General features: G+C 50.9%; 1 protein-coding gene across 1 annotated transcript in view; it reads right to left on the bottom strand.

Moving 5' to 3' along the window:
- Nucleotides 1-14606, bottom strand: part of LOC140389099 (uncharacterized) — a 165515-nt gene that overhangs the window by 23440 nt on the left and 127469 nt on the right. Inside the window, exons 16-19 of the mRNA XM_072473259.1 lie at nucleotides 14259-14294; nucleotides 2907-2924; nucleotides 2666-2692; nucleotides 2503-2526 (exon numbers count right to left, since the gene is read on the bottom strand). Of these exons, the coding sequence (XP_072329360.1) occupies nucleotides 2503-2526; nucleotides 2666-2692; nucleotides 2907-2924; nucleotides 14259-14294 (105 nt within the window). The remainder of the gene's footprint in view (nucleotides 1-2502; nucleotides 2527-2665; nucleotides 2693-2906; nucleotides 2925-14258; nucleotides 14295-14606) is intronic.

Below are 14606 nucleotides of genomic sequence, written 5' to 3'. Positions count from 1 at the left end.
TTCCCTCCTCCTCACGCCCCCCTCCCTCCCTCCTCCTCCAGCCCCCCTCCATCCTCCTTACACCCCTCCCCTCCTTCTCATACCCCCTCCCTCCTCCTCACGCCCCCACTCCCTCCTCCTCACGCCCCCACTCCCTCCTCCTCACCGCCCCTCCTCCTCACACCCCCTCCCTCCTCCTCATGCCCCCACTCCCTCCTCCTCACACTCCCACTCTCTCCTCCTCATGCCCCCACTCCCTCCTCCTCACGCCCCCACTCCCTCCTCCTCACACTCCCACTCTCTCCTCCTCATGCCCCCTCCCACCTCCTCGCCGCAGTGCTAACCCACTGCTCCACCGTGCTGCCCAGCAACTATTTAATCTTAACATCAAATGCAGCTGGGGGACCATCAATTCAATAAAACACGTGCAGCACGGTGGCGCAGTGGTTAGCACTGCTGCCTCTAGGCTCTGAGGTCCCAGGTTCTATCCCAGCTCTGGGTCACTGTCCGTGTGGAGTTTGCACATTCTCCCCGTGTTTCCGTGGGTTTCACCCCGACAACCCAAAGATTTGCAGGGTGGGTGGATTGGCCACGCTAAATTGCCCCTTAATTAGAAAAAATGATTGAGTACTCTAAATTTATGAAAAGAAAATTCAATGAAACATTCACTTTGGTCTGTCCGAAACCTGCTGGTCTCCCATCGCAAAGAGCTGCTTATGACCGAGTAACACAGCCTGGCACATTCTAAGATCTGGGATTATGTGCTGAGGGATGCAGTAACCTTGGGGCGGCCGTTGCAAAAGGCTCAATGTGAAAAGGCTACAATTGAGGTCCTCCCACCACCGTACATTGAGGAATGAAACCTGTGTAGCTCCTTCCGGCTGCATGCACCAGAAAATGTTTGACAGATTATATAAATGTACATTGTAAATATAAACTAACTACACATCTGGTGCAGTATTGAAAGAAACGATGCTGTTTCTAGTTCTGTATTGCACCTTACGTTGGCTGGCATTTCCTGGCCTTTCCCACCAGTGGGATTTTCCGGTCCTATCAACGGCAACCCCCTGCTGCAGGTTCCCCGGCAGCAGAGGGTGTGAACCAGGGGAAACCCCACAGTGCGGGCGTAGGGTGGAGACGGAAAATACGCCCGTCATATTAAATTTGAACTTTTATGAAATGTGCTTTTCCAGATGTAATGAGCAAGGTATATTATTGGCCAAATAAAGAATCCCTCCCTACACTCAGCCATTATATGACTGGCCCGTTATTCATTCTAATGGCTTCAACTAAACTCACTATCAGGTCAGGAGGGATGTGATAGGTGGTAATTCTACCTTTCTTATGCCAGCCATTGCCCGCGTCCAACATCCCCCTCCAACTCCCAGCAACGATTTAATCTTTTTTGTATAAATTTAGAGTACCCAATTCATTTTTTCCAATTAAGGGGCAATTCAGCATGGCCAATCCACCTACCCTGCACATCTTTGGGTTGTGGGGGCGAAACCCGCGCAAACACGGGGAGAATGTGCAAATTCCACACGGACAGTGACCCAGAGCTGGGGTCGAACCTGAGATCTCGCCGCAGTGCTAACCCACTGCTCCACCGTGCTGCCCAGCAACTATTTAATCTTAAACAAGCTTTTGACCCAAGTTATCATAGGGAAGAATTCAGCCCCCCCCCCCCCTTTCAATTCTTCAGTGACGTTGGTGCACAGGAATCGCAAGTGAAAACATCTTGGAGGCCTCTCCCTGTGCTGTAAATGGCTCTCTGGGCAGAATTTGTAGGTGGTCGGTGGGTTGGGGGAGGGGAGGTGCGGGGGAGTGTGCAGAGGTGAGCATATAATTCCTTGGATGGGCTTCCTGCTGTGTTCTGGGACCCAACTGAGGCCTTTAAGTCGCCAATTACTGACCCCTTTAATAAAATAAATTTAGTGTACCCAATTCTTTTTTTCCAATTAAGGGGCAATTTAGCGCGGCCAATTCACCTACTCTGCACATCTTTGGGTTTTGGGGGGGGAGACCCACGCAGACACGAGGAGAATGTGCAAACTCCACACGGACAGTGACCCGGGGCCAGAATCGAACCCGGGTCCTCAGTGCCGTGAGGCAGCAGTGCTAACCAAAGTGCCACTGTGCCGCCCACAGTTACTGACCACTTCCCCCCCCCCCCCCCCCCCCCATCTCAATTTTCAGGCAAGGTGGCAGCCCAATAGTTAACCCTGTTCAGATGTGTTCCAGTGGCCAGAAGGGGAAACTTGCCATCTGACAAATACATCCTCGTCTTGTGTGACTATCTTTGACTTGATTAACTGTGGGGGTGGTCACATTGATGCTGAGGTAGTGCGAGGTAACGTGCCGGGAGCATGGGAATTCTCCTCTGGACTGGGAGTAAGGGGGTGAGGGATAGATACAGCATATGTAAGCATTATCGATAAACCTCTATTACTGTTTGTCCCTGTTCACCAGTTATTGCAACCCAAGTATTTCTCCAGTAACTTTCTGGCTTGGTGGCTCTCCTACCTTGCAACTGTTGGCATGTGGTAACTGTTGAAGTAAGAAAGAAAGAAACCATTCACAAAACGGGACCTTTTCACTGACGGGCAGAAACGGATTGCGTTTTAACTCCAGCGCGCGGTGCCACTTTTACTACCGAAACAAGCGAATTTCAGGCTAAGTCCTTTACCAAAATCTTGGCGAAGATCTTCGAGTTCTGAAAAGGAGAGGAAGCGAGGCCCGGTTGTTAATGTCGTCTTATTTTGCATTAATTACCACAAGTTACATGCCATTCATTACACGGGTGGTTGTGTTTTGCTCCAGGATGGGTTGGGCTGTGTTGCGTTCCCCTTGAAATCGTTTACTTGTTTGGCTTTTACATTTGGAGAGTTGCAGCGAAGGGAGATGGAAAGAAATGCCCCCGCCTTTACCTTTCTTCAGCTGAGCCTCTGGTTTTTCAGGAGAGAACGAAGAGCCTTGGATTATTGAGTGGACTGTTCCATGCAACAAAATCAAACAACAAGTATATAAAAGGAAAGGAGTGTGTTCATAATGTTGCACTTTTCTAGACCTGAGGATGTCACTGTTTAACGTAGGCGACAGGGCGGCAAATTTGTACACAGCAAGCTCACACAAACAGCAGTGCGATAATGACCAGGATTTGGGTATTGTTTGAGATATAAACACGAGCAAGGACACTGGGGAGGGCTCCCCTGCTCTTCTTCAAAGTAGTGCCATGGGATTGGTCATGTATATGAATGAGGGATTAACCGGGGCCCTGGTTTAACTGGGCCTCGGTTTAACATCTCTTTCCAAGATTGGCACCCGCAAAAGTGCAGCGTTCCCCCAGTACTTCAATGGCATTATCAACCTACTTGGTGCACATGGTGGATAGGACGCAAGGGCAATGAAGGTCATAAGAATACTTCACCCACACTTTTATCTGTTTTTTAAAAAATTTAGTGTACCCAATTATTTTTTTCCAATTAAGGGCCAATTTAGCGTGGCCAATCCACCTAACCTGCACATCTTTGGGTTGTGGAGTGAAACTCACGCAAACACGGGGAGAATGTGCAAACCCCACACGGACAGTGACCCAGGGCCGGGATTCGAACCTGGGTCCTCAGCGCCGTGAGGCAGCAATGCTAACCATTGTGCCACGTGCACCCCCCCCCCTCCTTTTATCTGGTTTACATTCAATGGATGGGATAGACGTTGATACTGGCAGGTATCATAAGCACTTCCTAATATTCAAATACATTGACGTCAATATAACTGAATATTATATACAATATGCATTGTATACGCAGCACAAAAACAGACCATTAGAACATAGAACATTACAGCGCAGTACAGGCCCTTCGGCCCTCGATGTTGCGCCGACCTGTGAAACCACCCTAAAGCCCATCTACACTATTCCCTTATCGTCCAATTGTCTATCCAACGACCATTTGAATGCCCTTAGTGTTGGCGAGTCCACTACTGTTGCAGGCAGGGCATTCCACGCCCTTGCTACTCTCTGAGTAAAGAACCTACCTCTGACATCTGCCCTATATCTATCGCCCCTCAATTTAAAGCTATGTCCCCTCGTGCTAGACATCACCATCCGAGGAAAAAGGCTCTCACTGTCCACCCTATCCAATCCTCTGATCATCTTGTATGCCTTAATTAAGTCACCTCCTAACCTTCTTCTCTCTAACAAAAACAGCCTCAAGTCCCTCAGCCTTCCCTCATAAGATCTTCCCTCCATTCCAGGCAATTTTCTTGTAAATCTCCTCTGCACCCTTTCCAATGCTTCCACATCCTTCCTATAATGCGGCGACCAGAATTGTACGCAATAATCCAAATGCGGCCGCACCAGAGTTTTGTATAGATGCAACATGACCTCATGACTCAGAAACTCAATCCCTCTACCAATAAAAGCTAACACACCGTTCGCCTTCTTAACAACCCTCTCAACCTAGGTGGCAACCTTCAGGGATCTATGTACATGGACACCGAGATCTCTCTGCTCATCCACACTACCAAGAATCTTACCATTAGCCCAGTACTCTGTTTTCGTGTTATTCCTTCCAAATTGAATCACCTCACACTTTTCTGCATTAAACTCCATTTGCCACCTCTCAGCCCAGCGCTGCAGCTTATCTATGTCCCTCTGTAACTTGTAACATCCTTTCGCACTCCACAACTCCACCGACTTTAGTGTCATCTGCGAATTTACTCACCCATCCTTCTACGCCCTCCTCCAGGTCATTTATAAAAATGACAAACAGCAGTGGCCCCAAAACAGATCCTTGTGGTACACCACTAGTAACTGGACTCCAGTCTGAACACTTCCCATCAACCACCACCCTTTGTCTTCTTCCAGCTAGCCAATTTCTGATCCAAACTGCTAAATCTCCCTGAATCCCATGCTTCTGTATTTTCTGCAGTAGCCTACCGTGGGGAACCTTATCAAACGCTTTGCTGAAATCCATATACACCACATCAACTGCTTTACCCTCATTCACCTGTTTGGTCACCTTCTCAAAGAACTCAATAAGGTTTGTGAGGCACGACCTACCCTTCACAAAACCATGTTGACTATCCCTAATCAAATTATCCCTTTCCAGATGATTATACATCCTATCTCTTATAAACTTTTCCAAGACTTTGCCCACAACAGAAGTAAGGCTCACTGGTCTATAGTTACCGGGGTTGTCTCTACTCCCCTTCTTGAACAAGGGGACAACATTTGCTATCCTCCAGTGTTCTGGCACTATTCCTGTAGACAAAGATGACTTAAAGGTGAAAGCCAAAGGCTCAGCAATCTCCATTCTACCGATCAAGACGGTACTGATGTTCAAACACCTCAAGAGCTTCCTCCTATTCAATCTACCTCACTGCTATGGCAATGCAAGTAAACATCTAAATACTTCTCAAATGTTACAAGAGTTTGTGACTCCACCATCCTTTCAGGCAGTGAGTTCGAGACTCCCACCACAACCTGGGTGAAAAGGATTTTCCTCAATTCCCTTCTTAGCCTTCTACCTCTTACTTTGAATCTATGCCCCCTGGTTATTGGCCCCGCTACGAATGGAAAGAATGCCCTTCCTTTTCACCCTATCTACACCCCTCATAAACTTTTACACTTCTGCCAGGTCCCTTCTCAACATTCACTGCTCGAAGGCAATCAGCCCCAGCACATCCACCCTCTCCAAGCTCAGATCCAGCAACCCCCCCCAGCACATGCAGATTCCTGCATATCCCCTCTGCATCCTCTCTGGTGTAGTTACATTCTTCCTATGATGTGGTGACCAGAACGGCACACAGTACTCTAGCGGTGGCCTAACAAGTGTTTTATACAGCTCCATGATAACCTCCCTGCTCTTGACTTTGGTGGCGGAATGTAGGAGGATGGGTGGCTCCTGATCGAGGCTTGATTTTTTGGGGGGAACTTTATGCCCGGTCCCAGGGGCAATTCTTCAACAAATAAGTGCAGGGAGACATAAGGAAGGAGGGGAATGTCCAAAAACCAAAAGAAACTCACCGTGAAGAAGGGGGTGAGTGAATGTTCACCACTGAGCGGAGGGGTCAACTGGAAAGATGGCGGAGGCTGGATTGGTTGGTGGGCCGCATTGTTCACGGCAGAAAAGATGACCGAGGTGATGGTCGTGGAGTTTGAAAAGCAGTTTGCAAAGCACATGGAGGTGATGAGGGAGATGATGGTAGCATTGAAGGTGCTGGTGGAGAGGGCGATTGCCCCGGTTGAAGGCGGCTGTGTCGAGGACTTTGGCCGAGGTGCGGGAGCAGGGTGAGATAATGAAGGGAGTGGAGGAGGCCTTGTTGCAACACAGTGATCAGCTCACCTCGATGGGTGAGGAGCTGCAGAGGGTGGAGGCCAACAAGGTTCTGCGAGCAAAGGTGGAGGTCCTGGAAAACAGATCTAGGCGGCAAAATCTGAGAATTGTAGGCCTGCCCAAGGCCGCCTGAGTATTTGGCCAAGATATTGGTGGAGCCGTTGGGGGAGGGGGAGGATGCCTCCCGGTATGAACTGGATCGGGCTCATCGGTCACTGAGGGCTAATCCAAAGGTGAATGAGCCGCCAGAGTGGTGTTTATTTGTTTCCTTAGGTACCATGTGAAGGAGAAGGTTCTGAGTTGGGCGAAGCAGAAGTGGGAGGTGCAGTGGGCTGGAGCTGGTATACGCTTATACCAAGACTTATCATAGAATCATAGAATTTACAGTGCAGAAGTAGGCCATTTGGCCCATCGAGTCTGCACTGGCACTGGAAAGAACTCCCTACTTAAGCCCACACCTCTGCCCTCTCCCCGAACCCAGTAACCCCACCTAACCTTTTTGGACACTAAGGGCAATTTAGCACAGCAAATCCATCTAACCTGCACATCTTTGGACTGTGGGAGGAAACCCACGCAGAGATGGGGAGAACATGCTGACTCCGCACAGACAGTGACCCAAGCCGGGAATCGAACCTGGGACCCTGGAGCTGTGAAGCAACAGTGCTAACCACTGTGCTACCATGCCGCCCAATAGGGGGCATGCGAATGTTGCAATTTCCCATTGTGCTTGAAGAGGGCTTCGTTACTTTCTAAAAAAAACTTAAGAGTACCCAATTATTTTTTCCCCAATTAAGTGGCAATTTAGCATGGCCGATCCACCTAACCTGCACATTTTTGGGTTGTAGGGGTGAAACCCACGCAGACATGGGGAGAATGTGCAAACTCCACACGGACAGTGTCCCAGAGGGCTCGATTACTTAACTGTGGAGTTGGCAAGGAGGCAGGCAGCCTTCAGGCCGAGTGAAGACGGCACTGTATAACAGCGGTGTACATTTCGGCATAGTGTACCCAGCTAGGTTGAGGGTGACCTAACAACTCCAAGGACTTTTACTTTGAAACAGTGCAAGCGGCAAAAACGTTTGTGAAGGCAGGAGGACTGGGGCAGAAGTGAGAAATGGGACTGAGGATTGGTCTTGGACTGAGGGTATGGGGAGATAGAAGATTATATATAGTTCTGTTTTTTATTTCATGTTGTTACATATGTTAAATTGGGTGAAGCTACCAATTTGGATACAATAGGAGTTGGGATTTTCTGGGGTTTGTGTGTTTACACTGGATTTGTTTGTTTGTTTGAAGGGAATTCCTTTGTTTTCTCGGGAATGGGCAGGGAGGAGGGGATTAGAGGGGAATGGGGCCTGGGCAGGGGCGTCCACGCGAGCAAGCTCAAGCTGGCTAGTGAATGGGAGTGTGATGGGGGGAGGGGCTGCGGTCATTGGAGCCTGGTTGAACAGGTTTCGATGGACCTAGGAGGTGTGAAAAGTGTGGGGAGGGGACCGATACTGGGTGAGGTGTTTTCGAGAGGAAGTAGATGGGGGGATTCTGGAGGAGAGGGGTCGATGGCAACAAATGGACAGGGCAGGCCTAGTGGGCAGGGCCTTGAGTTATGATGATGGCGGATAGGAGGGGCGACAGGGCGGGAAGCGGTGAGGGAGGGGGTGAGAGACCCCCGGTCAGGATAGTTACGTGGAGCGCAAGGGGTTTGGGGGAGCCAGTGAAGAGGTTGAGGGTGTTAGAGCACCTAAAAAGCTTAAAGGCTGAGGTTGTCATGCTACAGGAGACTCATCTGAAGGCGAAAGACCAGGTGAGGCTCAGGAAGGGCTAGGTAAGCCAAGCATTTCATTCGGGGTTCGACAGCAGGGCGTGTGGGGTAGCAGTTCTGGTCGGTAAGAGATTGAGGTTCCAAATAGAGGTGGTGGTGGACCGGAGTGGGGGGGCAGACACATGATAATAACAGGGGCGTTGGAGGAGAGGTTGGTGGCGTTGGCAAGTGTGTATGGCCCTAACTGGGATGATGCAGAATTTGTGAGGAAGGTACTTGGTGGCACTCCGGACTTAGATTCGCACAAGCTAATAGTGGGAGGGGATTGGAATCTGGTACAGGAGCCAAGGATGAATAGGTAGCAGCCACACTCGCTTGCCCAGTCAGGGGGGGAGGGGGGCGGGGGGGAGTTAATGGGTTACTTGGATAGGGTGGAAGTATGAGCTTAGGTAGGGTGCTCTTTCCAAGGGCCGGTGCTGACTCAATGGGCCAAAGGGGCTCCTTCTGCACTGTAAATTCTATGATCTATGATGAGGGAAATGGGAGGGGTGGACCGTGGAGGTTCTCACACCCGAGGGAGTGGGAATATTCGTTTTTCTCCTCGGTCCATAAGGTTTATTCAAGGACAGACTTTTTTGTAGTAGGGAAACCATTGCTGGCGGGGTTAGTGGATCAGAGTATTCGGCGATAGCGATCTCGGACCACGCACCACATTGGATGGACATCGTCCTGGAGAAGGGGGTAGGGCAGAGACTGGGGTGGAGAATGGATGTGGGGTTGCTGGGGGACTGAAGTTTCTATGAGAAGATCGGGAAGATTGAGGAGTACGTGGGCTTTAACAGTACAGGGAAAGTATCACAGACAGTGGTATGGGAGGCGCTGAAGGCGGTAGTGAGGGGGGAGGTGATATCATTTAAGGTCAAGGTAGATGAAGAGGAGAGGGAAGAGTGTCAAAGGCTGATAGAGGAGATGTTGGAGGCAGACAGCAGGTACGTGGGGGATGCAGATCCGGCCCTGTTGGACAGAAGGAGGGAGCTTCAGGCTAGCTTTGATCGGTTGTCCATGGGGAAGGCGGTGCGCCAACTGAGGCGGGCGAGGAGAGCGATCTATGAATATGAGGAGAAGGCGGGGTGCATGCTGGCAGGCCAACTTCGGAGGGAGGTGGCAGCGAGGGAAATAATTCAGGTGCGGGATAGGACGGAAAATTAGTGGTGGGCCCGGGCCAGATTAATAAGGTGTTTGAGGAGCTCTATGAAAATTTGTATAGGTCGGAGCCACTGGGGGAGGATCAGGGGATGCGGGAGTTCCTGGATGGTTTGGAGTACCCGAGGTTGGGGGAGGAAGATAGGGCTAGATTGGATAAGTTGCTGGAGGAACAGAAGATAAAGGAGGCAATTGGGAGGATGCAATCAGGGAAGGTGGCAGGGCCAGATGGGTTTCCAGTGGAGTATTACATGAAATTTAAAGACAAATTGGCACCACTGATGGTGGGGATGCTCGAGGGGGTGATAGGGAAGGGAGTTGTACTACAAACATTGGGGCTGGCCTCAATCTTCCTGCTGTTAAAGAAAGATAAGGATCCGACAAGAGTGTGGGTTGTTCAGGCCTATATCGCTACTGAATGTTGATGCCAAGCCACTGGCGAAGTTACTGGCAGCTAGGTTGGAGGTGTGCCTCCCGAAGGCGATAGGCGAGGACCGGACAGGATTCGTAAAAGGAAGGCAGCTATTTTCAAATATTAGGAGGTTGAGAGAAAGGAGCCAGAAGTAGTGGTTGCATTTGATGCGGATAAGGCGTTTGATCGAATAGAATGGAGGTACTTGATGGCGGTTATTGTGAGGTTCAAGATTGGACTGAGATTTAACGAGTGGGTACGGCTATTATATAAGGAACCGCTGGCAAGTGTCCGCACAAACAGCATGAGTTTGTGGAACTTTGCTCTGCACCGGGGGACCAGGCGGAGATGTCCTACGCCCCCTTTGCTTTTGCACGAACGATGGAGCCTTTGGCCATTGCTTTAAGGTGTTCGGGACTGTGGAAGTGATAGTACGGGGGGGGGGGGGGGGATGGAACATAGGGGGCTGGATTCTCCGATTCTGGGACTCTGTTCCCACGCCGGTGTGAGAACGGTGACATTTTAGGCCAGAAAAACTGGCACAAAACGGCCAGCGATTCCCCGTTTTGGTGAGGGATGGCAGCGTAGAGCACCCGGCACTAGCTGCCAAAAAGCCCCGGAGAATTGCCGGGTCTGTGGCCGCGCAAGCGCACGACAGCGGCATGCAGCGACCGTGCCGTGCTACATGGTGGCGGCTGCTCGCGGACCCGGCCCGCGAAATAGTCCCCCCCCTTCGGCCAGTTCGTGCGCCCCGGAACACCCCCACACAGCGCCCCCAGCCCCGAATAATGTCCCCCCCCCCCCTGCCTGCGGATGGGCCCTCCCCCAACTGAGGCGGCGCTGAATTTGGTCCGCAGCCGCCACGCCGACTTCCCGATGGGTGAGACCATGGGAGGCCCACGCCATCGGGAACTCGGCCGGTCAGGGGTGGAGCACCGGGGGGCGGGCCTCAGACAATGTCCTGAGACTGTCGATACGGTGCACAGCATACCCCTAGAGTATGCCCCTTTGGAGGGGGCGGCGCATCGTGAAAGCGGCGCCGCCCCCGATCCTGTCGTAATCTTTGATTCTCCGGCCGATCGCGGAATGCAAATTCGGTGTCTGCGACCGGAGAATCCAGCCCAGGGTATCTCTGCCCGCAGACAATTTATTGTTTTATATATATCAGAGCCGAGTACGTCGCTGGGGAACATAATGGAGCTTCTCCAAAGATTTGGGTGTTTTTCAGGATATAAATTGAAGCTAGAAAAGAGTGAATATTTTGTGGTGTCCTAGCTGGGCGTAGGGGCAGGAGTGGGAGGGCTGCCATTTTGCAGGGCGGCAACCCACTTCAGGTACTTGGGGGTGCAGGTGGCTTGGGACTGGGCAAGGGCTCTGTAAGTACAATTTTACTAGCTTGGTGGGGAAGGTGAAAGCGGACTTGGCGAGGTGGGACAACCTCCCTCTGTCTCTGGCAGGTTGGGTGCAGGCAATTAAAATGAATGTGTTGCTGCGATTTCTGTTTTTATTTCAGTGCCTGCAGGTCTATTTGCCGAAGGCATTCTTTAACGAAGTGGACAAGTCAGTCACTTCATTCATTTGGGGGCGGAAGGTAGCCAGGGTCAGGAAGGTGGTCCTGCAGGCGGGGGGGGGGGGGGGGGGGGGCAATTTATTATATTACTATTGGGCGGGGGATGCGGAAAAGGTGAGGAGTTGGGTTGGAGAGGGGGAATCCTGGTGGGTTAGGATGGAGGAGGGTCTGTGTAGGGGGTCGGGCAACAGTGCCACTCCCCATGGCCCCAGCCAAGAACTCTGGGAGTCCGGTGGTGGTGGCGGCACTAAAGACTTGGAGGCAGTTGAGGCAGCACTTTAAGCTGGGAGTTGGGTCAGGGGAAACGCCGACCAGGGAGGATCACAGGTTTGAGCCGGAGGCTGAATGGAAGGTTTCGGAGATAGGAAGAGAGGGGGATCAGGGAATTAATAGTCCTGTTTCTGGGGGGACGTTTTGCGAGGTTGGAAGAGTTGAGGGAGAAATATGGACTGGTGCAAGGGGAAGGGTTTAGATACCTGAAGCTCAGAGACTTTGCGAGGAAATCATGTAGATATGTTTCGGTCCTGTCCAAAGCTGGAGAGGTATTGGAGGGAGGTTTTCAGTAACTCCTCAGGGATGGTGCACGGGAACTTGGAACCAGGGCCCATAGAAGCCATTTTTGGGGCGTCGGACAGGCCCGAGCTGCAGGCGGGTGCGGGGGCAGATGCTTTAGCCTTCGCATTGCTGATTACCCGGAGGTGGGTCCCGTTGGCGTTAGGTCAGCTTCTCCACTCTGCGCCTCGGCTTGGCGGCCCTACCTGAATCTCTGACTCTCGAGAAGGTGACGTTTGAGCCGAGGGGGATGAAGGAGGGGTCTACAATTCGGTGGGACTGTTTATTATGCACCTTCGAGAATTGATTGCCATCCAACATTAGGGGGGGGGGGTTCTTGTTGGTTTTCATTACACTGTTTACTAATTGACTGTTAATTTTTTACCTGGAATGCATGGGCGGATGTTTTGGGCTGTATATTGAGAGGGGTGCTGGTTTTGTTTGGGGGATTGTTATTGTATTTGTTTTTTGTTTGTTTTTTTCTTTTGTTGTTTCTTTGCTGAAAATGAGGAGAATAAAAACATTTTTAAAAAAACCTCCCTGCTCTTATATTCTATGCCTTGTCGAATAAAGGTAAGTACCCCATATGCCCTCTTGACCACCTTATCTACCTGTCCTGCTGCCTTCAGGGATCTCTGGATATGCACTCCAAGACCCCTTTGACCTTCAGTACTTTCCAGAGTCTGCCTAATCTATTGAGATCGCTTTTTTAAACCTAGGGGGTGGGATTCGCTGAGCCTCCGCGCCGCAATCGGCATCGGCACGGGGAGGAGAATGGGCGTTGACGCTGAAATTCGGCGCGATGCAGCTCCCAGTGATTCTCCAGTCTACGCGGCGTGGGTAGGGGGCCATTGACAGAGGCCCCCGTGCCGATTCTCCAACGTCAACTGGCCGAGTTCCCGACGGCGTGGTTCTAACAATGTTTTGCCTGTCGGGAACGGCCAGTGGCGGCTGCGGATCAGTCCGTGGCAGCCCTGGTGGGGTCGGGGGGATCCATCACCGGGGGGGGGGGGGGGGGCCTCATGGACGGCCAGGCTAGTGATCGGGGGCCACCGAGGGCGCGCGCGATCTTGGGAGGGGGGAGCCTATATATTTGGTGCCACCCCGCAGTCTGAGGCCGTCATGTGCGTGGGGCGCCCGCCAAAGGCTTCCGCCGTGCTTATGCGCGGACACCCGACCGGAAGTGCAGGGCCCCCTTTCAGCAGCCGCAGCTGTGAGGACTACTCTGGGACCCTGCTAGCCCCCTTCAGGTAGGAGAATCATTCTGGACTTTGACGCTGGAGTGGGGACATAGCCACATTATTGGAGAACCCCGCCCAGGGTCTTTTGTTATTCTCTCATGGGATGTGGGCATCACTGGCAAGGCCAACGTTTGTTTTCCATCTCTTTTTAAAAATAAATTTAGAGTACCCATTTTTTTTTCCAAAAAAAATTTCTAAAGCATCATAGATGTTGACATCATACAAGGAAGTCATTTGGCCCATCATAGCCAAGCTGGTCAACAAAGATCTGACTGCACTAATCCCATTTTCCAGCACTTGGCCCATTGCCCTGGAGGTTACAGCAGCACAAGTGAATATCTAAATACTTCTCAAATGTTACAACAATTTCTGACTCAACCACCCTTTCAGACAGTGAGGTCCAGATTCCCGCTGGTGAAAAAGTTTCTCAACTCCCCTCTGGGCCTTCTACCTCTTACCTTGAATCTATGCCCCCTGGTTATTTATCCCCTCCACTAGTGGAAAATAGGCGTTCCTAGCCATGCTATCTACCCCCCTCATAATCTTATATACCTCTATCAGGTCCCCTCTCAACCTTCGCTCTTACAAGAAAAGCAGCGCCAGCCTATTTAATTTTTTCTCACAGCTCAGACCCTCCAGCCAGCCAACATCCTGGTAAATTTCCACTGTACCATCTCCAGTGCTGTCACATCCTTCCTATAATGTGGTGACCAGAACTGCACGCAGTATTCCAATTGTGGCCTAACCATCAGGGGCTGTTTAGCACAGGGCTAAATCGCCGGCTTTGAAAGCAGACCAAGGCAGGCCAGCAGCACGGTTCGATTCCCGTAACAGCCTCCCCGAACGGGCGCCGGAATGTGGCGACTAGGGGCTTTTCACAGTAACTTCATTTGAAGCCTACTCGTGACAATAAGCGATTTTTCATTTTCATTTCATTCCATGGCTGGAGTTGGCCGTCGGTAGTTCAGCCAGCAGTGACCTCGAACTCCAGGAGGACCACCTGTCGCACCCACCAGCTGTCTTCACTGACAAAGCTACAGGGCAGAAATTCAACTTGGGTGACAGCAACCAGCAAGGTCTTGAAACACCGGGTGAAAAAGGATGCTAAAGTTAATGGCAGCCATTTCTAAGTATAATTGGAGCTCCACGCAAACAGAATTTAGAATGGAAAAGGGACACAGTTTTTTATCTTTCCATTTTGCCTTACTTAAATCCGCAATGTCTTGCAGTGAATCGTGACATTCTGAAATTAAGGAAATAAGAAATGTATACAGTCATAGATCTGGAAGATTGTCTTGAATAATGGTTAACTATCAACCTTTGGTGGCAATTTTCATCTAATTGTGTGCGATTCTGGCTTTACCCCCCCATCCTCCCCAAGAACCTCACTCCATCTACTCTACATTGAAGTCAATGGAGAGTAACACCAGGCAGTAGTGTAAAGCTACCCTTGTACCCCATCCAATGGGATTCCTACCCACTGAGTTAGGTTAAAATTACCCCGAACCAGACTTTTTTTTTGGCACATTTTAACTTTATTATTCTTTCATGGGGT

This window comes from Scyliorhinus torazame, chromosome 14, assembly GCF_047496885.1.
Source record: "Scyliorhinus torazame isolate Kashiwa2021f chromosome 14, sScyTor2.1, whole genome shotgun sequence".
NCBI classification, from domain to species: Eukaryota; Metazoa; Chordata; class Chondrichthyes; order Carcharhiniformes; family Scyliorhinidae; genus Scyliorhinus; species Scyliorhinus torazame.
The sequence above is the reverse complement of the archived record's forward strand: the minus strand, read 5'-3'. Positions and strand labels throughout refer to the sequence as shown.